The following is a 24,966-nucleotide window of genomic DNA, read 5'->3' on the forward strand; positions in this document are numbered from 1 at the left end:
TATAGAGTCAGAGTGAACAACTGAACCTGGGGAACAGACCAGTGAGAGAGCAGGGAAGAAGGATTAAACAATAAGAGGAGGAGACCAAATAAAGACTGAAATTTTGTGTTTTCTTTTTAAGACTTAAAAAAAGGAACTTTGCTTTTCAATTTGTTCTGATGTGGTATCCAAAAATTCTTTATATAAAAATATGCAAAGAAAGAAAAGGGAAGAACTTTCCCTTAAGTTAACAAAACTTGTTTGTCCAGCCCCTCCCATATGTTGGGGAACACCCAGTACACTATCACTCCTGCCTACTAGAGGCATGCTCTGATTCTTCCAGTGACCTGAGGAGACCTCCCACCACAAGGAGTCAGCACTTAGATTCAAAACTGGGTTTGCATGGGTGCACTACACTGTTGATCATAACTCCCCAAATGTCTGACTACTTTACCCAATAAACATGTACTAAATATCTTTTATGTTCCAGAGAGCTATTCAGTGGTAAAGATCCAAAGGGGGGAAGTGGATAAAAAATTTATAAAAAGTTAGAGGCTGGAGAGATGGCTCAGTGCTAAGAACACTGTCAGCTCTTCCAGAGGTCCTGAGTTCAATTCTCAGCAACCACATGGTGGCTCACAACCATCTATACTGGGATCTGATGTTCATTTCTGGCATGCAGGCATACATGCAAATAGAGCACTCCTATACCCAAAATAAATAAATAAACCTTAAAAAAGGAAACAAAACTCTGTTTCTTTGTATAGATCGTGAGATTGGATGTGACTGGTTGACTGAGTAGCAAATAGAAGAGTGATCCGGGTCATACAGCTAAACAAATGCTCTGAAATACAATCGAGGAGAGCACTGTAATCTTACAGGGCAAGCAGCAGACACAGAACATGGAGGGTGAGGGTGAGGAAAGGCATCTCGTGCAGATGCAATAGTTATCAGAACGAAGCACACCGGCTGCAGAGAGCATGAATTTAAGGAGGGGCGAGCGTGTTAGTGGACACAGGCCGAAAGCCCAGTGGGAAGAGACAGCAGCAATAACGCCAGGCTGGCCTACACGTGGCCTTGCCTGCCACACTTAGTACGTCTAACAATTAATACAACAGAAACAAGTCACTTTGTCCTTGTGTTAACTTATACTCTTCTGCACGTCAACCGTGATGTTTGCCACAGCTGAGGGAATTTCCTGGTCTGGTGGCATAATCAGTCAGCTTCGCTTCAAGCTTCAGGTACTTGTGTACTATTCCTTACCACGGCCAGCAGACCAGATTATCCTTTACCAGCTCTCAGCGGGTTTTAACCCCATAAGGGGTCTCCTAATGGAACTCCCAGGCTCTCAACGAGATGTCAACATGGCTCTGCCTTCTAAAATGACTTAGAATCGTCCGTGTTCTCCTCTATATCGAAATCCTCTAGAGCAAGGACTCTCCAGTTGAGACACTGCGGCCCAACAGTGTTGCTACACCCTGATAACTGGCTAGAAATGCAAATTCTTGTATGAAGAAACTCTGGGGTGCTTGTCTAAAAGTCGGTGTTTCAACAGGCTGTCCAGACAACTGCCAATGATTGAGAACCTCCGTTCGTGCTTTTCACAGCCTCTTCCCCAGAAGAGTTACTTCTTCATGGTGGACCCAGCTGAAGTAGACAATTCAGAGGCCTGGGCAGTTAAGCTTGAGGAGCCTGAGGACATAGGACATGGCCCAATGTGGCGAAGTTGTGGCTTACTGACTTATTTTTGTAAATTGGTTCAGTATTGTTCATCTGTTGAAGATTTAAGGACTCTGCTGATCACTGTCCTTTGATCACCTGACCACCATTACAGGACCTGGCACTCTAGGCCACCATTGATGGATATTGACGGCGACCACAGCAAATACACTGAGCTGACTGAAGACGTTTTGTCTTTCACCTCTAACAAAGCTGTATGACACCAACTTAGCTACATTTACTAGAAAATAAGTGTGCTATTGACACGACTGTGGCAGTTTCCTCACCTCTGCTGGTGATGATTTCGATGTTGTAATAGCAGTGTACCCACAGCTGTCACCACAGCCACTCCCGGGACTTATGCCTTTCTTTTAACCAGAGTTTAAATCTCACTTAATGCATATCACTACACTTCATTACACAGAGGCAACAGAATACTCTGAGCACGGGGCTCAGTATGGGGATTTCAATACACTAAGCTGAGAGTTCACTGTCCCCCTACCAGTCTGGACAATAAGTGTATTAAGACAGTCACTGTTAGCCGGGCTGCAGTGCTGGTACACTATATGCCTTTAGTCCCAGCACTTGGAAGGCAGAGGCAGGTGGATCTCTGAGTTCAAGGTTAGCCTGGTCTACAGAGCTCGTGACAGGACAGCAAGGACTACACAGGGAAATCTTGTCTTGAAAAAACAACAACAAAAAATAATAAAATAAGTAAAATCACCATCTTCCTTTCTTTTGTGGGGCAAGGGGTTGAAATTCATGCATATTTTAATGCTTAAAGTACAATTTCTAAAAAGAAAAAAAACTTGAACTCTGAAATAACTGGGAAAAATTAAATTTAGCTACAAGAATAAATTCATATTTATAGTTTCCTTGTATCTATTAGTATTTCAAAGAATTTCATTCCCCTGCCAGATTTCAGGATTGTCTAAGAATAATTGTCATATTACAAATATCAAGAGGAATTTGGCAGCTCATGAAGTGACCAAGCATACAAAAGGCTGTGAGAAAATTACTGTTGATATGAACTTTTAGATTCTTGGCCTGAGTATTTTTGTAATATTGGAAAAAAATTAAATTTCCAAGAACACAAAAGGACGAGTCAGGCACAAGCAAGGACACACAGTAGGTGAGTGAGTGTCCGCTGACTTCCTACCTTAGGTGAGTGAGTGTCCGCTGACTTCCTAACTTAGGTGAGTGAGTGTCCGCTGACTTCCTACCTTAGGTGAGTGAGTGAGTGCTGACTCCCTAACTTAGGTGAGTGAGTGTCCGCTGACTTCCTACTTAGGTGAGTGAGTGTCCGCTGACTTCCTAACTTAGGTGAGTGAGTGTCCGCTGACTTCCTAACTTAGGTGAGTGAGTGTCCGCTGACTTCCTAACTTAGGTGAGTGAGTGTCCGCTGACTTCCTAACTTAGGTGAGTGAGTGTCCGCTGACTTCCTAACTTAGGTGAGTGAGTGTCCGCTGACTTCCTAACTTAGGTGAGTGAGTGAGTGCTGACTTCCTACCTTAGGTGAGTGAGTGTGCTGACTTCCTAACTTAGGTGAGTGAGTGAGTGCTGACTTCCTACCTTAGGTGAGTGAGTGTCCGCTGACTCCCTAACTTAGGTGAGTGAGTGAGTGTCCCCTACTTCCTAACTTAGGTGAGTGAGTGAGTGTCCTCTGACTTCCTAACTTAGGTGAGTGAGTGTCGCTGACTTCCTAACTTAGGTGAGTGAGTGAGTCCGCTGACTTCCTAACTTAGGTGAGTGAGTGCTGACTTCCTAACTTAGGGTGAGTGAGTGTCCGCTGACTTCCTACCTTAGGTGGGAGTGAGTGAGTGTCCGCTGACTTCCTAACTTAGGTGAGTGAGTGTCCGCTGACTTCCTAACTTAGGTGAGTGTGTGTCCGCTGACTACCTAACTTAGGTGAGTGAGTGTCCGCTGACTTCCTAACTTAGGTGAGTGACTTCCTACCTTAGGTGAGTGAGTGCTGACTTCCTACCTTAGGTGAGTGAGTGTGCTGACTTCCTAACTTAGGTGAGTGAGTGTCCGCTGACTTCCTAACTTAGGTGAGTGAGTGTCCGCTGACTTCCTAACTTAGGTGAGTGAGTGTCCGCTGACTTCCTAACTTAGGTGAGTGAGTGAGTGCTGACTTCCTAACTTAGGTGAGTGAGTGTCTGCTGACTTCCTAACTTAGGTGAGTGAGTGAGTGCTGACTTCCTAACTTAGGTGAGTGAATGGACATCTGCCGACTTTCTATCTCTGAATATTGATAAAATAGTTAACTAAACTTTAAAAATCTACTTTTGTTTTATCTGTTTTTATGTCTCGCTTACATGTATGTCTTTGCACATACCATGTGCATACAGGGACCTCAGAAGCCAGAAGAGGAGGAGGAATACTATGGAACTGGACTTACAGATAGTTGTTAGCTGCCATGTGGGTGCCAGGAAGCAAATCTGGGTTCTCTGCAAGAGCAGAAGGTGCTCTTAACCCCTGACCAATTCTCCAGGCCCCTAACTAAACTTTTTATAATTCAGTTAGGACAGGTTCTGTCCATAGTCCGTCTCTGTGATCTATGACTCTACAATCAACATAGTATCCAGGAGAGTCACAATAGCTCTAATCCACAGGATAATCATTACACACAAAGTCTTGTTCATGTTATGGGTCAATGATCCTGAAAAGCATAGATTAATAGACCATGCATGGTTTCAATTTCCCCCAAAGTTTGAAAGACACATTACTTTTGTTACTTTCCTCTTTCCTCTGTAAAGTTGTAAACGCCAACAACTGTTTTAGATTATTCGTGAGGCCACTTAATCCTCCATACTTCAGATATAAAATCTTCTCAGCAAGTGGCTGAACATAAAATGGCACAGACCCAAGTGTGCCCTGGGCACGCCTGCTTAAGGTACAAGCAGACCACTTTGGAATTGAAACCATCTCCACAGGTAAGAATAGCACTGTTTCTCATCACCAGAACCAGCTGCTGCTGCTCTGAGACCCATGCATGAAAAGCTGAATTACTTTCAGCTGAGGAAGATCGTGGAGACCTCTGGGGTCTAACGTAGGAAAGTGGGAAGAGCACAGAAACTGAGGGCAGATGATCTGGATTCAAGATGTGACTCAAGCGCCTGCCTTACTTAAGTTCCTTAAGCCTGAATTCCTCACAGTACATTTATGAAAAAATAGCAAATTTGTCACAGAGCTCTTCCGAGAGTCACATGAGACAGCAGATGTGGACATACTTTTTATAAAGCCTGAGGATGCCACGGAGCACTTAATGACAGTGTCTTCCTGCTTGCCCAGTTCAAGTGTTCATAATATAACAGCTGCAGTTTGTAAAAATCTAGGTCAGACTACTGTGCCTCTCCATGACTCAAATCCTTTAGAGGGCTCCCCTTTTCTAGCATGAGAAAAAGCCCAAATATTTACCTGACCTTCCCTTGCATTTTGCTGCCATGATATCTTCTCTTAGTTCTCCTGTCTTGTTCACTTAAGTTTAGCCACTCCTTACTTAGCCTTGAAAATAAAATGAACGGCACACTTCCCACACAAGGGCTCCTGCAATGGCCCAGGCCTTTGCCATGCTCTTCCCCAGACATCCAGTCAGCTCACCCATCTCCTGCAAACCTTAGCTGAGCCTCTGTTAAAGAGCAATCCCTACTCAGAGCGACAGCCAACAGCCCAGACACTGGGAAACCCACTTACGCTGTACTTTACTCTGTTCAAAGACTTTACAACTTGGCCGTTTTACTTGTTAAATGTATTATCTCTTAATGTAGCACAAACTGAAAGGCACAAAAACCTCTGTGCTGTTGTGGATCAGTGGCTGGCATATAGGGGGCACTTCTGGATTTTGTTCTTATGTGAAATAAGAACTAAGTGAACTTCATGGATATTTCACGTCTTCACTTTGCTGTCACGCTCACATCACACCAATCGATTCATGAGACGGACACTTTCTTGTTGCACAGCAGAGCGAGTCTAAGCTTCCGGAGAATGGGCAGAGCTGCTGAATGGAGTACGCACTGCCCCACCGTAAGGGCTCGCCTGCCTGTAGGCCTTTGCTTTGTTAGTGGTGAAGACAAAGTTCCAGCTTGCCAACAACTGTGATTTCAGTCTCCTCATCTGTAAATCAATCGCAATAACATCTGCCTATGGCAAGAGGAGGAAAAACTAACTCATAAGGAAATCAGATTTCTGTTTGGTGCACTGGGTTTGAGAACTGATAGCACACAAAAAAACAAAACTAGCTACTTTTACAAACAAAGCATCAATAATATCAACATACAGCCCACCTAGCCTCTTCCAAGACCTTTGTCTGCACCCTCATGTATTTTCTTTTCTTCCTATTGCCCTATTTCTATTTCTTATTTAAAAGGAGAAAAGAGGTAGGGATAGAGGGAAGGGAGAGGAGGAGACTGCATAATGAGAGTTCTGGTAAAGGGGCTGAAACAGAAAGCCACATGACTCTGTGGAATACATATGAATGGATATTCGGTCAGTGTAGCTCACTCGGTCACACTGTGATAAAGGGACTGTGGAAAGAACATAAATGCTGCTGATACTTGGAAAACTGGCTATCAAAGTCTGAGTGTGTAACACACGTCCATAATTCATGTAGGCTTTAGCAATTAAGAATAATCTGCAGGATGACCCCTGAAATATTGACTGAAATGACAAAATAATTCAAATCTGAAGACAAAAACTGGCATTGGTGATAAACTTCCTAGAAGCCTAAGTGATAGGTAATGTAATTACATTTGTATGCTCACAGACCAACTTTCCCATGATTCCTAGTTCTGTACTCAGTACAAAGGTGAGCCTTTACTATTCTGGTCTGCAGTCGACAAAGCATGATACTATCTGCACATGCTAAGTAACGCAACATTAATTATAGCTCCTTTGGACAAACCATTCACTGCTCCTTACTTTACATTTATTAAGAACATTGGAATTTGGAGAAAATAGCAATGAACCGAGCTTACACACGGACAGTTTTCTCACGTGGCCTAGCTTCCCACTGATATGACACAAGTTACCAACTTTCAGCTTGAAAAGTGACTCCCTCCCAGAGATCTATCTACTCCAGGTGAAGAAGAAAGTTAGGTGGGGATACAGAATTAGCCTTTGTTTCACTATAACTCTAAGGAAGAAGGTGTCCAAGTGATGTGTGATAAAGCCACCGGCGAGCTCCTTGGAAGCACTGTCTACACAGTTCCTGAGAAAGCACAGACCCGACACAACCATCAGCAGGATTGTCCATGCCTCCAAAATCCAGCACCGCACAAGGCAGACGTGGAGCCATCTAAAACAAGGACTGACATCTACACAGGCTGTAAGAAAACAGAACCAACCCATTACCTTGCACAGACATTTTGACAATCATGAATAAATTAAACTATCTAGAAGAGAGTCTAGTGCTGCTGGCTCTGTACTCCGGACTCAGTAACACCTGGTCCTTAGATATATTTTTATATGTACTTGAGATGCTTATGTGTCATTTTGATAAATGTGGAACACAGTTTTAGCCAAGAGCTTGAATTAGATTACATTTAAGAATCTGGCTGAACAAACCCATCTATACTTGGTGGTTTGAATTCTGACATCTAAGTTCACAGTGTCTTTTAACATTCGGCCAAATGGTGATATCATACAGCAAAATGTGCTTAACAATCAAACAGGGGGGCACAATTAGAACCAGATTTGGGGACAAGCTCATCTCAGGATGGGAAGCTAGAATTCTTTCTGCAAAACAAAGAAAAGCTAACAATCTCAGAATGCTGGAGTAAAGACCTTTGCCTGTAACCAATTCCTGACTCACACTTGACGCACATGCTATGGTCGCCTCTCCCTTAAAATGCTGTCTCATGCAAAAGCACAGAGTAGCCAGCTGGGCCTTTCATGCATGCTCGTCTCCCTCCTTCATGCCTGATGTCTCAAACTCCAGATTTCAGATCTAGCAAGGGCCTATCACCAAATCCAGAACAAGAGAGGAAAAAGAACCCTCTCCCCCCAACACTTGTTGATTCTTTTAAACAATGTAGCGTTTACAATGTCCTTGAGATAGGAATTTACCACTTGCAGAACAGTGACTTATTGGCTTTTAAAATCAAAGGGGAAACACCATACAGAAATTGATAAACTGCAGCCCAGCCTGCCAGGAAGAAGCTGCTTCCCCAGGGATATGACCTGACTCTCTTGCTCAGAGCAGGGGCTTATGAATTTCCTGAGTGTATAAGGCAAGCTTATAAATAGGGAGATGTCTAAAGATTTACTACATGTAATAATGCTCTCCTTCAGGCTTGTCTGCTATTAATAAGGCAACAGGAGGTTTCTTTAGGCCGCTGTCTGCTTTTTCCCTCTGTAGCTGTGAATTTGTCTATAGCCTCACAGTTCCTTTTAACATCGTAAGGTTGAATTTGTGTTTTCTTTACTCTAGTTTAACAAAATTTGCCTCTTGAAGACAAAACTCCAGTCCAGGAGCAAGGAAGATGGCTTAGTGGCTAAAGTGCAATTGTGAGGACATGAGTTCAAGTCCCCAGAAGCCACGTAAAGCCAACTATGGTAGCACATATCTGTAGTGTCTGTGCTTGTAAGGCAAAATGAGCAGCAGAGACAGGCCAATCTCAGAGCTCCTGAGTCGCCTTGCCTGGTGCACACAGCAGCCAAGAGAGCAAAGCGACTCTGCCTCAAACAAGGCAGAAGTTGAGGCCCACACCTGACGTTGTCCTCTGACTACGATACATGAGCTGTGGCGCCACACACACACACACACACACACACACACACACACACACACACACACACACACACACACACACACAGTCTTGCCATTTTACAAGTCCATCTCCATCAGAGAATGTGATTTTTATTGTCTAGTTTCTTTCCCTTTAATACCTTTTGAAATGAAATAGTCATATTGTAATTTCTGGCTTCTTATCCCAAAACTTTAAAAGTTTAACTTAACAAATCTAGATATGGTGTCTCCACCTATCTCCCCAAACCAAAATAAACAGAGAACTTTTAGTTTCATCCTATCACTTCCAATGTATCAGTAATTATTTCCATCTTGATTTGCTTTAATCTAACAAACTAGGCATTCTTACAAGTTCATTTTGCCAGATTTAAAAAAAAAAAAAAAACTTCACTCAACTTGTATCTTTGGTTGTTCGCTAACCATTTCTGAGTCTAAACCTTACTGAGGCCATTTTCTTTCTTCTGGAAATACATCTTTGGTGATTTTAATGAGGGTCTGCCAATAGGAAGCCATCATCAGCTGTGTGTCTTCAGATAGCCCTGTACTACTGCCATATTTAAACAGTGTTTTTGTCAGGAGAGGCACTGGGTTGAATTCTTTCTCTTACACTTTCAGGATAGCGTTCTACTGATACTGATAGTGCCTTGATACTGTTAAGTCAGCTATTAGGATGATTAACATGATCTTGTGAGTAAGCTATCTTGCTTGTGTCTTGGCTGTTGTAAAAAAATCTTCTGCTTGTTTGCCTCGATGCTCTACAGTCTGCTGGGAAGTTCTATGCATGAGTATCTTTTTATCTGGTTCATTTCTTTCCCCTGAACTTATTATCCTACGCCTGTTAAGCCCGAGTATTGTTGTCGTCCATCAAGTCTGGGATGTTTCTAGTTTATTGTCTTCAAATGTTGCCTTTCCCCATTTTTCCTTAGTCCTTTTGGGTTCCACTGTGATGGCTACAGACAAATTCACAGCCACAGAGGGAAAAAGCAGACAGCAGCCTAAAGAAACCTCCTGTTGCCTTATTAATAGCAGACAAGCCTGAAGGAGAGCATTATTTCGGGGCTGGGGACCGAACCCAGGACCTTGCGCTTCCTAGGCAAGCGCTCTACCACTGAGCCAAATCCACAACCCGGGAGCTTCTCTTTTTATGCTATCCTTTGCTCTGTTGCCTTCGCTCCTTGAATATCACTCACTTTGTTCAAATTAAAATCTCAGTTATACACATGCTGGAAAGGACACCAGGGGACGGAAGACGACTAGTGGGGGTGAGAAGGGGGAGTACATGATCGAAGCACATGATATACTTCAAAATGGAAACTTCTCTTTGGAAGTAATTTCAGACTTATAAAGAGTTTCTTATATTTCTCCAGTGTTTCCTCAATGCCATTGCTTAAGCAATGGGAGTATGCACAGCAGACATAACTCACTAGCTTGAAGTCACAGATGTTACCCTTGTGCCTGCCCTGCAGTCCCTGTCCCCACACTGTCCTGCTAATTCCATTTTCTGCTCCAGCTCCACCTTCTGCGCTTGCCCACTCTGCTTTCTCTCTCTCATTCTCAGAACGATCCTGCCTTTCCTTGGCTTTCATGACCTTGATATTTTTAAAGATTCAGGTTATTTTTATACAGTGTCCCTTATTTGGGCTTGATCTTTTTTGTTTATGATTAGCTTCAGAGAAATGCATTTAAAGGCAACTATTTCACAGAAGTGGTCATTGTGTTCTTTTTGGTACAGTTATCAGATGCCAGATGTAATGTGGTTATGATGGTATAACCTGGTAATGTTGTTCTGATTATGTGGTTACGGTGGTATAAACTCATGTCTTTTAACACCTCTCATGTCACCTCTTAATCTGTTATATTTGGCTTATTTTTCTTTGTATTTGTGGTGTGTGTGTGTGTACATATGTGTGCGTGCATCTATACTTAGACTCATCCTTGCCTGGGTGTATGAAGGCTAGAGGTCAACACCAAGAGTCTTCCTCTACTAAATCTCTACCTTATTTTTTGAGACAGGGTCTCTCAGTGAATCTAGACTGGCTAGCCAGCAAACCCCTGGAATCCACTAGATCTGCTTATCTCTGCCTACTGCCTAAACTGGCTATTAAATAGTGCTGAGGACCCAAACTCAGGTCCAAAAGTAGTTACTGTGAAATCTAGCCACTGAGCCATCTTTCCAGCTGATGTAGTTGGTTTAAGTTAATTGATGTTTTGTTTATTTTAGCATATGTCTAGTTTGCTCCAAAATGTTCTAAACAACTTTATCTTTCATTACTTTTGAGTATTTGAATTTCTTCTTTTATCTAACACATTTTATCTTTTGTAATTGACAGTCCAAATAGCCACAATACCAAAGTCTGATTCTGTAAGTTGTTTTTTGAGACAGGGTTTCACGTAGCCCATGCTACTCTCAAACTTGTTGTACAGGTAAGGACGACTTTGGACTTCTAATCCTCCTGTCTCTATCTCCCAAATGCAGGACTATAGGAGTGTGGTTTAAGCAGGAAGGCTGTGGGTATGCCAGGTAAACCCTGACCAACTGAGCTGTCTGCCTAGTCTGATCGTTCTTATTTTCATTCACAGTTTTGCTAAGATGTCAGGGCTGCCCTTGAATTCACTCTGTAGAGCACAAACAGGCTGGGATTTATAATCTTCCTGCCTCACCTTCCTGAGTATAAGATACAGTCTTACACCACCAGGCCTGGCTCAAACAGGCTAGCCATTTCCTGCAGCCTAGGGTCTTTTTCTAGACCACCAAGAGTGGGCCAACTCCTTGAATGTCATGCCAGAAATAGCTAGATCTCTTCTTCACCATCCATAAAATATCAGTAAGGTTAGAAAAATTAATTCAGTTTAATTTGTTTATTTTTTTTCTGTGTGATGACCCTATAGTAACCTAAAACTCTTCAACAAAGTCTGTTTTGTTACGCATCACCTTTCACACATTCTCTTACTTTAGATGTAAAGTATATTTATATTTTATCACCAAAGCTCTCAGGGACTATTTCTTAAGGTCTGTGTGGCAAACTGTTCTTGTCTCCACATGGGCCCATAACAGTAAGTCACAAAATAATTTCTACACTGCACATCTGAAACATTATAATTAACTCGTCAAAAGTAGTTTAAGTTCCTATATTTAAAATCCTTTAGAAAACTCTGATTAAACTATCCATTTGTTTGGTCAATTTTAATTCAGTGGTATTAAAGAAAATTCAGATAGAGCTCACAATCTGCACCAATTAAAACGTAATAGCAATTATTTAAGGCTTCTCATTATTGTTTTAATGGGGAATTCTTATCTACTCTTTACAGATGTATTTTATTTTATGTGTATGAATGTCTTGCTGCCAAGTATGACTGTGCACCATGTGTGTGCCTCACACCTATGGAGGATCCCCTGGAACTGCAGTTATGGACAGAGGTGAGCTGGCAAGAACACTGGGAGTCAAGCCCAGGTCCTCTACAGGAACAGGTCCTCTTAATCACTGAGCCATGAGAGAGAGAGACAGAGACAGAGACAGACAGAGAGAGAGAGAAAGAGAGAGAGACAGACAGACAGAGACAGAGAGACAGACAGAGAGAGAGACAGACAGACAGAGATAGAGAGAGAGAGAGAGAATATGAATATGAGCCTGTTTTACTGGGTTGTTCAATATCTATCCTGCATGTAGAACTGATAAGAGACATCTGGGAACTTTCCTCTCCTCCGGCAGACTCCATCCGGCAGGTGAAGATATACAAACCATGGGGCCAATCAAAAGACTCTCTGGAATAATACAAATCCTGATTCTCAACATCTGGCTATGCGACAGCTTTCAGACTTGGAATCCCTGTTGTTCTCTGGGCTTTGATGTGTACTGCGGATGCCAACCTTGTCAGAAGAAACAGTTCTCTGCTTTTATGAGTTTTGCAGCCAGTTTTGTCTTCTCTCCTTCTTGGTAACATCCCAAGTTGTTAAGAATCTTCTGTTTCCTCAAATCTTCCAGCTTTTCTTTCTTTTACCGCTCTTCAATTTAAGCTTTTAAACCTATTTCAAAACTTTAAAAGTTCTTAATATTCCCACAACCTGGTGTTCTGTTCCTTAAGCTCACAGAGAAAGACAGATCTTAACTGGTTGCCCTTCAGGATTCTCAACATCTTAACTCTCTCCCATTCTTACATTCCCCTTTTCATCTTGGCCATTTAATTCTTTTCCGAACACAAATCTACTCTTGGTAAGATGGGGTCACTGTCTTCCCTTTGTCATGGATCCCTCTGCAGTGGAAATGAGGCTCACCTGAGGGCTCTGAAGATCCCTGACTCACTTGAAACCTTTGTCCCACATTTCTGTTGTCTCACACGGACACTCAGAATGCTTCCTCCAACCCCATCCTTACTTCTTACCACACAGCCTAACCTTCACTTGTGCACTGAATGTTACGCATAAGGCCTCCCAGAATTGATTCGTTGTTTGTTCATTCAAGAATATGAATGTGATTTTATAAGAAATATATTTGGTGTCTTCCTGAGTTGTCAGCATAGAAATCTTAAAACTCATCTTCTGAGTGATGAAGATGAGCAAATACCTTTATAAAAAACATATCCCTTCTAGCAAGCCATGCCTGAGCATACGGAAATAAGGTAAATTATGAAGGAAGGAAGCCAACTGTAAGGAAGGAAACCTAATCCCTGAGTAGTGAGTTGGAATTCCCAGTGTCATCCCCTACCTCCAAGGACTGGAAAGAGGCTGACACTGATTTAGATCACCAAAGGTTGGATGTCTAATCATCATACAAATCTATTGAAGCCTCCATAAAATTCCAAACAATAGGTCTCTTGGTTGGCAGGCACAAGATGCTGGGAGGAGGAGAACCAACATCTGGAGGCCTGGAAGTTCTCGTGCCTCCACTAGGGCTTAGCTTATGCAGCCCTTATATTTGGTTTACCCCACAAAACTCATGAGATTCGCTTTTAAATAACAGTATGAGTTTTCTAAGTCGCTCTAACAAATTACTAAGAGAATGCACAATGTACAGTTGGTCTGCATAAATAAGTCACAAACCTAAACTGTGGTTGATGACTGAAATGGCTGTCCAAGACACTGCCCTTAGCCTGTGGAGCCTGTGCAAATGCTTAGTCGTCTGAACTGAGCTCAACTACCGGCATGCCAGCTGGTGGCCAGAGAGTTAAGAAAATCCATACGCTTGATGAGAGAAAGGAGTGTAAAGAAAAGTGAGGGTTTATTTCTTTTTTAAATGCCCATTATCATTCCTCCTCATGCTACAGTGTTTACATTTCTGCTTCTCCTACTTGACTGTCCTTCTATTCTGCCTGCACCCCTTATTCCCTGCTCAGCACCTGCAAACAGTAAGTGCCCTATAATATGTATGTCCAGCCTAGCAGATGAGCATCTACTGAACAGACCTGTAAGACGTGAGGGGCTGAAAGCACACACGTTTTCTCAGAAACAGTGAATGAACACATTTAAACGTGTCTGTGCTCTGGGATGAACATTGAATTGTCTCTACAAAAGAAGAGTTAGATAGGACTTGAGACCTTAACATAAAGAAATGTAATAACAGCACAAAGCAAGATGTCAGCAGGTGGAAAAACTGTCTACATGAATTATGTAACTAGTGAAAAGGGCTGAATACAAACACCACCAAGGATACCAATGTCAGCTTCTCAGAATCACAGCTAAATTAACAGAGTAAGCTGAAAGACAAAAGGGGGATCTTCAGCTTAAGACTGGTGTGTACACAGGCACAAAAACAGTAGTAAGTAAACATGTGGAGAACATGACAAGCAGGCTGTGAATCAATACTGTCTTCATACATGCAAGTGGTTTACACAACTCATACAAGAAGACAGAAATTTTAATCAAGGCTGCAAGTAATCTTTAAAGGGGAATACAGCTAACAAGGAGGTAAAGAAATTTCCCCACTGTCAGGAATTGTGCCTGAGACCCGCACAGCAGTCAAGCACTGTGTGGCTGGACTGCCCCACCAGCAGTTCTATCTGGTTGAGAGGAGGGTACTCATTTATTCATTCTGCAGTATCTAGTGAGGGACGACTACACGCCAGGCATCACTCAAGGCACAGAGAACAAGAGAGCCAATCCCTTTGGGGAAAGAAGCGAAGTATAACTTACAAAAGGCACAGGGCCAAGGGGCAGAGGGAGCTGATGAGAAGACTGAAGGGAGAGTGAAGAGGACGGTGGAGCAAACCCAGGAGAGGATTCCAGGAAATCCTCGGCAGGTAGCGGCTGAGCAACACTTAACAAAGACCCTCTGAAGAAAGAGCACTGAAGCCATGGACAGCTCATGTGAAGACCTGACACAGAGCCCACCTAGTGTTTCTCAGACTGGGCAAGGAAGGCAGTGTGACAGAAGTAAATAAAGATAACACTTTTGACCCAGAAGATGGAAAAATAATAAAAGCAAACAAAAGCGTTCCTAATATCCAGCATTAGGAACTACACGACAAATGACCCTTTCCACCCGCTAGTAGGAGAGGAAACTGGTGTACTCTCTTCTATATGAGATGACTTTATACACACACTAGACATGCAGACACACATGTGGACACCTATAAAGACCTGGAATGATATGAACAGGAGAAGGGTGAAGCACAGCACATGCTTTAAAAGTGCAGTCTAAGAAGTCTGGGGATCCCTAAGGACTCCCAGACTCGGCGGCACCTCAGTAAACTTCTCTCACATGAAAATCTGATCGATTTCTGTCCATTCAAGCCTAGCAATACACCATAATAGACTACATAGACACAGAGACATGGGATCCTGGTGCCTAGCAACACAACACAACACAACACAACACAACACACTGCATAGACAGAGACATAAATAAGGTCGTAGTAGTAAGTCAGATACCAAATATTTGTTTAGAAACAAACAAACAATGGTCCTCTCTTTTGTGTCATTAAATATTTGGAGACAGTTTATTATTTAACATGTAATGATTTGTAAATAAACATTTAAAATCTATTTATTTAATCTATTACACGGTAAATATTAATAGATGTAAGTTCTTTATAATTCTGAGTAACTTTTATCTTTAATAGTATAATCTGGTTCCTAAGGCATAAAATGTCTGAAATATGTCAAGTAATAGTATATATCTATACTTCAAAATGAAATGAAGTTACTAAAAGAGAATGATGTGCTAACATAATTAAAAATAAGACATCACTTTGAATAATGCATATATTGTCCATATGCAAACATAATTTAATAAATTATATATACATAAACACAAAGACAAAATCATGTGTGTGTATATACATATATATGCAAACTGAACTTTTCACTTTTTAAAAGAATGCCATGTTATTTTGTAAGCATGTTTTTTACCATGCTGTATCCCTGGCTTAGTGTGCTTTTCCCATAATTCCACTTGGCAAACTAGTACCACAATTCAAGGTTCAGCTTCCTCCCTGGGATTCTCCAGTATCCCAGTCATCGTAGAAAATAATCTGCGTCCCTGTGGCAAGGAAGTCACATGCCCGGCCAGTCTGATCACTATGTCTGTCACACCCATCATGTCCATCCCTCAACGAAGTTCTCTTCCCAGATGCTCTCTGAGATCTGTGAAAGCACTTATCACCTCTCCAATTATCTTTACACATCTGCAATGCTGATTTTCTTTTTCAAAACAAATGAGTGTTCCTCTCCCTTTGAGTAGAGCAAAGCAATAACCAACGGCTGACATTTAAATGTTAGTGTCTGTACTTACCTCATGGGCCCATAGTTTAGCATGATAAATGCTAATACTATCATCACACAGACAGCTCTGCGCTTTGGACTTGGGACTTTGAGCCTCTGGTTCTACAGGAAATGAAATAGGATGAAATTACAGGTCAACACCGCAAAGAGCAGGAACTAAGAACCCTCCTTTGTACAAACTGTATGAATGAATACCTTCTTCTCATAAGAGGAGGGGAAAAGGATTGTGGGAGGGGGTGACTGGGAGAGGGGCAGTGAGCAAGATGTAAAGTGAATAAGTAAAAGAAAAAATTAAAAACAAAGTTTTAGTTTTGTATTTCTGTGGATCCTCAAGAATTCTGAGACACTTCTGTTGCCCGTCTCCCTGTCTTTTAAGATGCTGTCTTCAGCAACACACTAGAGCACCTAGAGCACGCTCATATACTCAAGGGCAAGACAAAAAAACAAGAAGAAGCAACACTGGACAGCCATCCACTGGTTCAGGACACACTGCTGTGGGCTTCATGAACAAAGCAGAAGAGGCCAGCACAGCAACAGAAAGCAGAGGAGTGTAACGGGTCAAGCAGACAAAGATCTGAAACCCATTTCATTTTATATCATTTCCTTTTTTAAAGGGGAAAACAAAGAGTTAAATGGTGTTACCCCATAATGAGGCAACAATGTCCTTAATGGACACCACAAGGCACCAAAAAGCCCAGTGCCAGGAGTGGGTTACTTTTGGAATTACTGACCAGTTTGGTCCCAGAGAGCCCAGAACACTACAGGCTATTATCGATCTTTCAGGTTTCTCTCCAGAATGTTACAGTGAGACCCTGAAGATGCTGAAAAAACCACATACTTGAGTCATACAACATGCAAGCTGGTGCTGACCTGGAAGTTTCATCCTGACCTGCTAGCTTTTGTAAGGTGCTATGCAGACCACTGGAGGAGAAAAGCAGGCAACCTTACCTAGTTGCAAACCTTGTGCACCACACATGCCCAGTGCGGCCACAGTGGCACAGAGATCAACAGGGTAACCAACTACTTTCCAGTTGGATTTAGTACTGCTCCACAAGAGAAACCCATACCTGGCACCGCTATTGGTCCAAAAACCTGTGACTACACAGGTCATAGCCCTAATGGAAAACCTACACCTATTATTCTGCTAAATGGACATAGTATTAACCCAACCCCTAATGACTTATCATTATACATAGATTGATACGGCTCTCAACCCTCATGAGAGAAGCTTCTAATTGTGGCAGATGGTGATTAACACAGACCCACGACTAGCCAGTGGAGACAATATGAGACTTCAGAATGTATAGCCCTAAACGGGACATATAGACCACCCTACTACCCCTTCCCAGGGTTCGGCATCATTGTGGAATATGGGGCAGACAGAATATAAATATGGTAGATGTCTACAAGGAAACCAGAGGGCACTGCACATGCGCACTCACAGTGACTGCGACAGCATGTGCAAGACCTGTGCAGACCCAAGACAAATGAAATCCCTGCGTGGTCAGGGAAGCCAGGCAGGAAGCCCTACTCTCTGCTCAGGAGCTAATAGTAATTGTGAGTTGCTGTGAGAGGAGAGTGAGTTGTGGGTAAGTAAGTTGTGCGTAGCCCCTGGTACTTCTACCATGCCCAGTGGAAGGCCACTTGAGTAAGAATATCTAGGTAGCACAAAGTGGTTCTTACAGGTTGAAAAAAGAAGACACAAAACTGGATAGGTGGGGAAGGCAGGCCGACCTGGAGAGCTGGAGGTGGGGAGGGCTGATTATGATCAGAGCACACCATGTGACATTCTCAAAAAATAAAGATAAAATCAAACAGTTTTTAAAAGGGAAAGGCAGGCTCAGTGTGGTGATGCATCCCCATAATTCCTACACAACTTCGAGTTCAGTCCAGTGCACATGTAACTCCCAAACCAACCAGGGCGACACATTGAATCCCTGTCTCAAAATTAACAAAATAAATTTTAAATTTAATTGAAAGAATAATAATAAAATGGAAGAGATAACAGGACTGCTCAGGGGCCTCACCATGATTCACTGAAAAAAAAAAAAAAAAAAGCTGGCATTGTAGCTCACACCTTTAATCCCAGCACTGAGAAGGCAGAGGCAGGGGGATCTTGGCAAGTACAGAGGCCTAGTCCAAAAATTAAGAAGAAAAATGAAGAAAGAAAAAATATCTAACGTAATAAGTTAGAAGAAACCCAAGAAAAGCAGATGATGTTGCAGGTACGTGGAGACACACAGCTCAAAAGGTGACCGTTCAGGCTGGGGGTGTGGCTCAGCACCAGAAGGCTTGCCTACATGCTGGGGAAAACATCTCCAAAGGTCGCTGTTAAGACTTTTCCCTACTCTGGCCTTTCTTGGCATTCTTCCTCTTCACTCTGCCTGGGCGGCCACCACCATAAGGAAAACAGAGGGAGAAGTCAATGTGCTTCTAAAGGCCAGGGTGGTGCTGGAGCTGGTGATGATGAGGAAGAGGATTAATTAATTAATACCTTGTTGCACTGGAGGATTGTCTAGTTTTCCAGTTGACAAACAAAACAGAATTGATACTTGGGAAAAAAAAAAAAAGACTTTTCCCTACTGTAAATGATTTTGTGCTTCCTCTTGCATCCCCATTTTCTTAGCACTACTATTATATGATTTAAGAAGTGATTATCAAGTTACTTATCAAAAAGGAAACCAGTTTACACCACCTCAACCAGATGACTGTTAGCACCCACCTCTGACACCACCTGGTCCAGCTGTCGCTTCAGGGACCCATTCTCCTTCTTCAGCTGCTCATTCTCGGAGAGGGCGGCCTTCAACCTGGCCTCCAGGCCTAGCATATACTCTTTCTTCTTCTTGCGTGACTGACAAGCAGATTCTCGGTTCTTGATCATACGCTGCTGTCTCCTCAGTACGGCAATCTAGGGAAAGTTATATGACACACAGAATCATGGTGCTGGCTTTGTAACCACATCAAGTATCAACACCTACTGGTTTCTCAAATGATTTCTGAACAACTTTGGTCAAAATATAGGTTGATGATTATTTTTAAACAAGTCTTAGATACACTACTCAAATTAAGAAAGCTCAAGTCGATTGAGTAAAAAAAAAAAATCCTAACCACTGGTGCTCTCTGAAGTACACTGTTAAGCATCTAACTGGTCCTTTATAAAGTCCCTCAGAAAGTACCCCAAAGGAGCTATGTGAGGTAGCTCACTCTGAAAATCCTAGGACTCCGGGAGGTTATAGCAGGAGGACTGCCTCAAGTGTGAGGTCAGTCACACTGTGGGGCAGTGGACCGTGCCACCAGACAGAAAACTGGTAAGGTTCAACAGATTCAGGAACCCCAGCAATTCTCATAATTGCCAACAGTGGGTGTTTAAATCTACTCCTGACCAGGTTCCTGTATGTATGTGATGAGAGGACTGTAACAAGCAGCTCCATAGGACAAGACCTTACTTCCTTCCACATGCAGATGAGGCATCCCTAGCATTCAGACCAAGCCAATAGAAAGCCTCTGCCTCTAGACCCCGCCCCACCCCAAATTTTTATAAGGTCCTATCCACAAGGAATAAAATGCCCGAGTTATTTCGCCAAAGACGCCTGAGAGCACCTGTCTTACTGAGCTGTAACACTTCCGGGAAAAGTTTTCTCTCCCAAAGCTTTTGTTCCTGGACTTTGACCTGGCCCAATAAGCCGGCTGCAACAGCCTGACAGCAGCCACTTCCTGCTCGGTGGCCCTGATCTTGGCCCCTAGCTGCCATCTGCAACTCACTACCTGCCACCTTGCTTTGGCTTCCCCTTGGAAAGCTGTAACTCTTTTTTTTTTTTTTTTTTTTTTTTTTGAGCTGAGGACCGAACCCAGAGCCTTGCGCGTGCTAGGCAAGCGCCCTACCACTGAGCTAAATCCCCAACCCCATCTGTGGGGATCTATGGGGCTCAGCCTGTTGTGGGTGGTATCCAAACATTCTCAGGACAATGCTACTTTGTTCTGCTGATGGTTGGTTGTAGTCAGTGAGTATCACTGTTCCTGGGAAAGTCGGGGCTCACAACTAACACTTAACACTAGAGTGCTGAAGCACATGGAACACCGAGCAGACACATAAAAGGGAAGGCTTCCAGATGGAAGAATTTATACTAAAAGTTAGATAAAAGGCAACTTTAGAGGCTAATTAATCTATGGGGTTTAAGGAGGCTTACAGATGGTACACCATTTAATAAATCTCAAACAAGGATTAGGCATTTCTATAAACAAAAAAAAAAATCACCTGCACATTATACACAGCATTAAGATTTCAAAGGCTGACAACCCACATGCCTCAGACCAAAAAGGGAAAAAAAAATGAAAACCACCTGTGGCCAAATAGTCTCCTTTTCTCATAGAAAAAGATCCATTGTAATAGGTCTGAAAATATTCAGCATCACCAATAAAAGCAGGGTAAAAACTGTATAAATAAATGAAATACTTAGGAGTCAAAAGGACAGGGCTGCCACTATATCAAAGCAAGCTGTCTTTAGCTACCTGAATATATAATATTAAATTACACTTCCTAGACCAAAAAGATGATTTTTTTTTTTTGACTAAGCATACATACACGTTGTCCAGTGTTCTTGAGGAGGGTTAAACCCTGTTGGGTATACTGACTTTTGCAAATACAATGTATTAGAATCATTCCCCAGGCAGTAAGAATGGCAGCATAATATAATCTCTATTTGTTGAAATTACTATAGTTTTCAAGATTAAAGCCAGGCATCATGGCATACATCTGTAATTCCAGCACTTGGGAGGCAGAAGCCAGAGAACTGTGGTGAGTTCAGGGCCAGCCTCATCTACAGAGTAGGTTCCAAGCCAGTCAGAGCTACACAGTGAGACTCTCTCAAACACAAAACAAAACAATAACAATTAATAAATAAAATAAGCCTCATTTGAATCTACTGAGGGAATAGACAAGTCAAGGCATAAATCGAGGTCAGCTGACCTCAAACGTCTTGGATCCTACTCAGTAGCCCCACTAGGCTTTCACAGACCACACAGAGCTGGAACCACAGCATGGAGGGTGTGCCGTTTGCCTACTCTAATTATGTGTGGTCTAGAAATGGAAATGTATGGACCTGCCTATATCTGGAAGCTAGCTCACCACTGCTAGCCCCATGTACCGGAATGAAATCAAAGGCTGGCCCACTAGTTCTCTGACACACTCCCATCTAGGCACTTCAGAGGGCTTAACAGACCGAAATGGGCCAACGGCTGGCCCACTCCTGCTTCAGATCATCCTGCTTTCAGAGATCTCTCCCACCCAGCACCATGCCTTGGAAAAAGAATAAAAGAACCAAAGGAAAACATCCACAGCTGCAAAGGATTTGTCCCTTAGTGCCACTGCACTATAAAGTGTGCTGTTTTCCTTATAAAACAAACATTTGTTTGCACAGAAGAGAGACTTATGGAGAAGGAAAACTTTCACAAATGGCTAAGTTCCTTTTGAGGCTTGAGTCAGTTTAAAAGGCAAAGTTTCAAAATTGCCCATGTTTTCTTTTTAATTTTAAAAGCTTTACCAACTGATAAACACTTTATTAAAAAACCCCTTTTACAAACAAAATGATGTTTAGAGCCTTGAATCTAAGCTGCTGCTGGAAATGAGCTACAAACACTAGAAACTAAGACAGTACGAAAGCATGTGCAGTTCTTTTGTGTCTGCACATACATCCCAACAATCGGGTGAGCTCAGTTCAGAGCGAGAACAGCATGCGATCCGAGGACACCGTGTGGAGTGGCTTCTCCTCCTACCTTCAGGGGTTCCAGGGACCATTCTCAGGACTCAGGTCACCAGGCTTGTGCAAGTGCTTTACCCACTGAGTGAACTCACTGGCCCAGACTGTACTTTTTTTTTTTTAAATATTTATTTATTTATTTATTTATTTATTTATTTATTTATTTATTTATTTATTATATAAATACACTGTAGCTGTCTTCAGAAGAGGACATCATTACAGATGGTTGTGAGCCACCATGTGGTTGCTGGGACCTTTGGAAGAACAGTCAGTGCTCTTAACCACTGAGCCATCTCTCCAGCCCTGTACTTTTTTTTTAATTAGATAACATTGTTCTTATAACTCAGTAAACATATGAAACCACTAAACTGTACACCTCAAAACAAAACAAAACAACCAAGAGATTAGCTCAAAGGTAGAGTACTTCCCTAGCATGTGTAAAGCTCTGGGTTCAATACAGAAGGAAAAAAAAAAACTATGGTATATGAATTATCTCAATGGAGTTGTTTAAAAATATAAAATCATTCCTCAAACTAATAGACACATCAACAAGGAACTACAAAGAATTATCTGAGGAAATCCTGGCACTCAGGAGGTAGAGACAGATTCAAGAATTCAGAGCCAACCTTGGCTATAGAGTAAGTTCTCTTTTTACTGTTTGTTTGTTTGTTTGTTTGTTTGTTTATATTTAGTGACTTAGATAAAGTATTTCTCCTTCCTTTTTATGGTAATCACTTTGCAATTTGACCTTTTCTTTTTTTTCTTTCATTGGATATTTTTTAATTTACATTTTAAGTGTTATCTCCTTTCCCAGTTTCCCCTCCAGAAATACCCTATCCCATCCTTCCTCCCCCTTGTTCCATCTCCCACCCACCTATTCTCTCCTACCTTCCCACCCTAACATTCCCTTACCAGGACCAAGGACTTCTCCTCCCATTGATGCCTAAGAAGGCCATACTCTGCTACATATGCGGCTGGAGCCATAGGTCCATCCCTATGTATTCTTGGGATGGTGGTTTAGTCCCTGGGAGCTCTAGAGGGTCTGGTTGGTTGATATTGTTGTTCTTCTTCTGGGGTTGCAAGCCCCTTCAGTTACTTCAGTCCTTTCTCTAACTTCTCCATTGGGGACCCTGTTCTCAGTTCAATATTCTCAGACAGCCTGGGCTACATGAGACCTTGTCTCAAAAAAAGAGAGAAAGAGAGACAGACAGAGACAGAGATCAGGCAGGAGCATGTGGGACCAGAGAGAGAGCTGGAGTAGTGGGCAATCCTTTCATAGACAGCCTATCTAAAGCACCTAATGGTAGCAGGTGATGACATAAGCAGTTGCTAGGTCCTTGAGAGGAACCTAGTAGAACAAACGCCATTATAGTAGGTTGTCTCTGATTCCTGTTACCTCACCTTTTCTTCTCATGATCTCCCTCTCCCTCTCCCTCCCTTTCTCCCTCCTCCCCCTTTCTGTCTTTCTCTGCCCCCTCCTCTGCCCTTCTCCAACCTTGTGACACTGCTAGCTGTCTACAAGCCTACTCATCTGCCTCTACCCCTTCTCCAGTCCTCCCTCCCTTTCCCCCAAGTAAACCACCTTGTACCAGGTCTGCTGTGTAGCATGATTTCTCAGGGGACACCTTGTCATGGGCCCACTAGGTGCCCCCTCACCGCATTATTCTTCATAACAGTAAAGTCTATTAGAGCTGAGACATCGCCTATCTTCTGAACCTACAATTCCAATTTTAGGAATTCCTCAGGTACACTTGTATAGGAACAAAATGAAGTATGCACAAAGGTATTCAAAATGAAAATGTTCACAAACAAAAAGACCACAAAATACGAATTATGGAATCTCTATGAACTAGAATCCCATTTAGCTTTTCTTCTTTTTTATTAAATTTATTTTATGTGTATGAGTACACTGCCGTTCTCTTCAGACACACCAAAAGAGGGCATCTGACCCCATTATAGATGGTTGTGAGCCACTATGCAGTTGCTAGGAATTGAACTCAGGACCTCTAGAAGAGCTGTGCTCTTCAGCCTCCCATTTAGCTTTTCTTAAAGTCTACTACTACTTCTACCACTACCACCTCCTCCTCCTCCTCTTCCTCCTCCTCCTCCTCCTCCTCCTCCTTCTCTTCTTCTAAGATTTACTTATTTCTATTTCATGTGCGAGGCTATTTTGTTTTTATGATTATCCATGTGCCATATACATGCAGTGCCCACGGAGGCCAGAAAAGGGCATTCCACCCCCTGGAACTCAAGTTACAGGCAGCAAGCTATGAGCCACCATGTTGGTAATGAGTCAAACCAAGTCTTCTCGAAGAGCAGCCGGAGCTCTTAATCACTGAGCCATCTCCATCTTCAGCTTTAAGTCCTGATGTGGAACAATCTCCAATATATATTAAGAAAAGAAGTTGCAAGAACTTTTTCTTCTTCTAATAAAGAACCATCTCAGGACAGACGGACAGAAAACTAGTGGAGGGGACTGCTTCTCAGCAGGGGAACTGATCAGCAGAGCACTTTCTCCCTGGAGTGAGCCCCAAGGTGAGACTGTAGGACAGACTAGCAGAGAAGAGAGGACATAAGTCAACATGCTTTCAAATAATTACTTACTAGAGCTTTATCAAGATAGCAAACTGAAAGACACAATGAACACCTAAACTTGGCCAGGCATAGTGGTGCACACCTTTACACTAGGGAAAAAGAAGCAGGCAGATGTGTGAATTCAAGGACAAATCAGTCTATATAGCAAGTTCTGGGCCCACAAGAGACATACAGAGAAACCCTGTCTCAAAAATGCCACCGATGTTGACACAACATGAGTCCATCACAGTTCAGTAGATGAAGAGGGGGAGGGGAACTGTTGGCTTCCCTTCCCAGAGCCACTGCAACCACTAATTTTAATTTATAAAATCTTTATTCAAGATAAATTTTTAGACATCCCCAAACTCCATTTAAAAGAAACTGCATATTTAACATATTTTTCTTTTATTTGTAGTCATTGGTAGTAGCAAAGCCAAAAGCTAGTCAGCATAAAAGTGACTTTTTCCTCCTAA

The 24,966-nt window shown here is 42.4% G+C and overlaps 1 protein-coding gene across 1 annotated transcript in view; it reads right to left on the reverse strand.

Annotated features, from left to right (window-relative positions):
- The window catches only part of Atf6 (activating transcription factor 6), a 154,435-nt gene that overhangs the window by 91,715 nt on the left and 37,754 nt on the right, over nt 1-24,966 (reverse strand). The window contains 2 exon segments of the mRNA XM_032914594.1: nt 16,174-16,265; nt 18,886-19,071. Of these exon segments, the coding sequence (XP_032770485.1) occupies nt 16,174-16,265; nt 18,886-19,071 (278 nt within the window).

The sequence above is a fragment of the Rattus rattus genome, chromosome 10 (assembly GCF_011064425.1).
Source record: "Rattus rattus isolate New Zealand chromosome 10, Rrattus_CSIRO_v1, whole genome shotgun sequence".
Taxonomy (NCBI): Eukaryota; Metazoa; Chordata; class Mammalia; order Rodentia; family Muridae; genus Rattus; species Rattus rattus.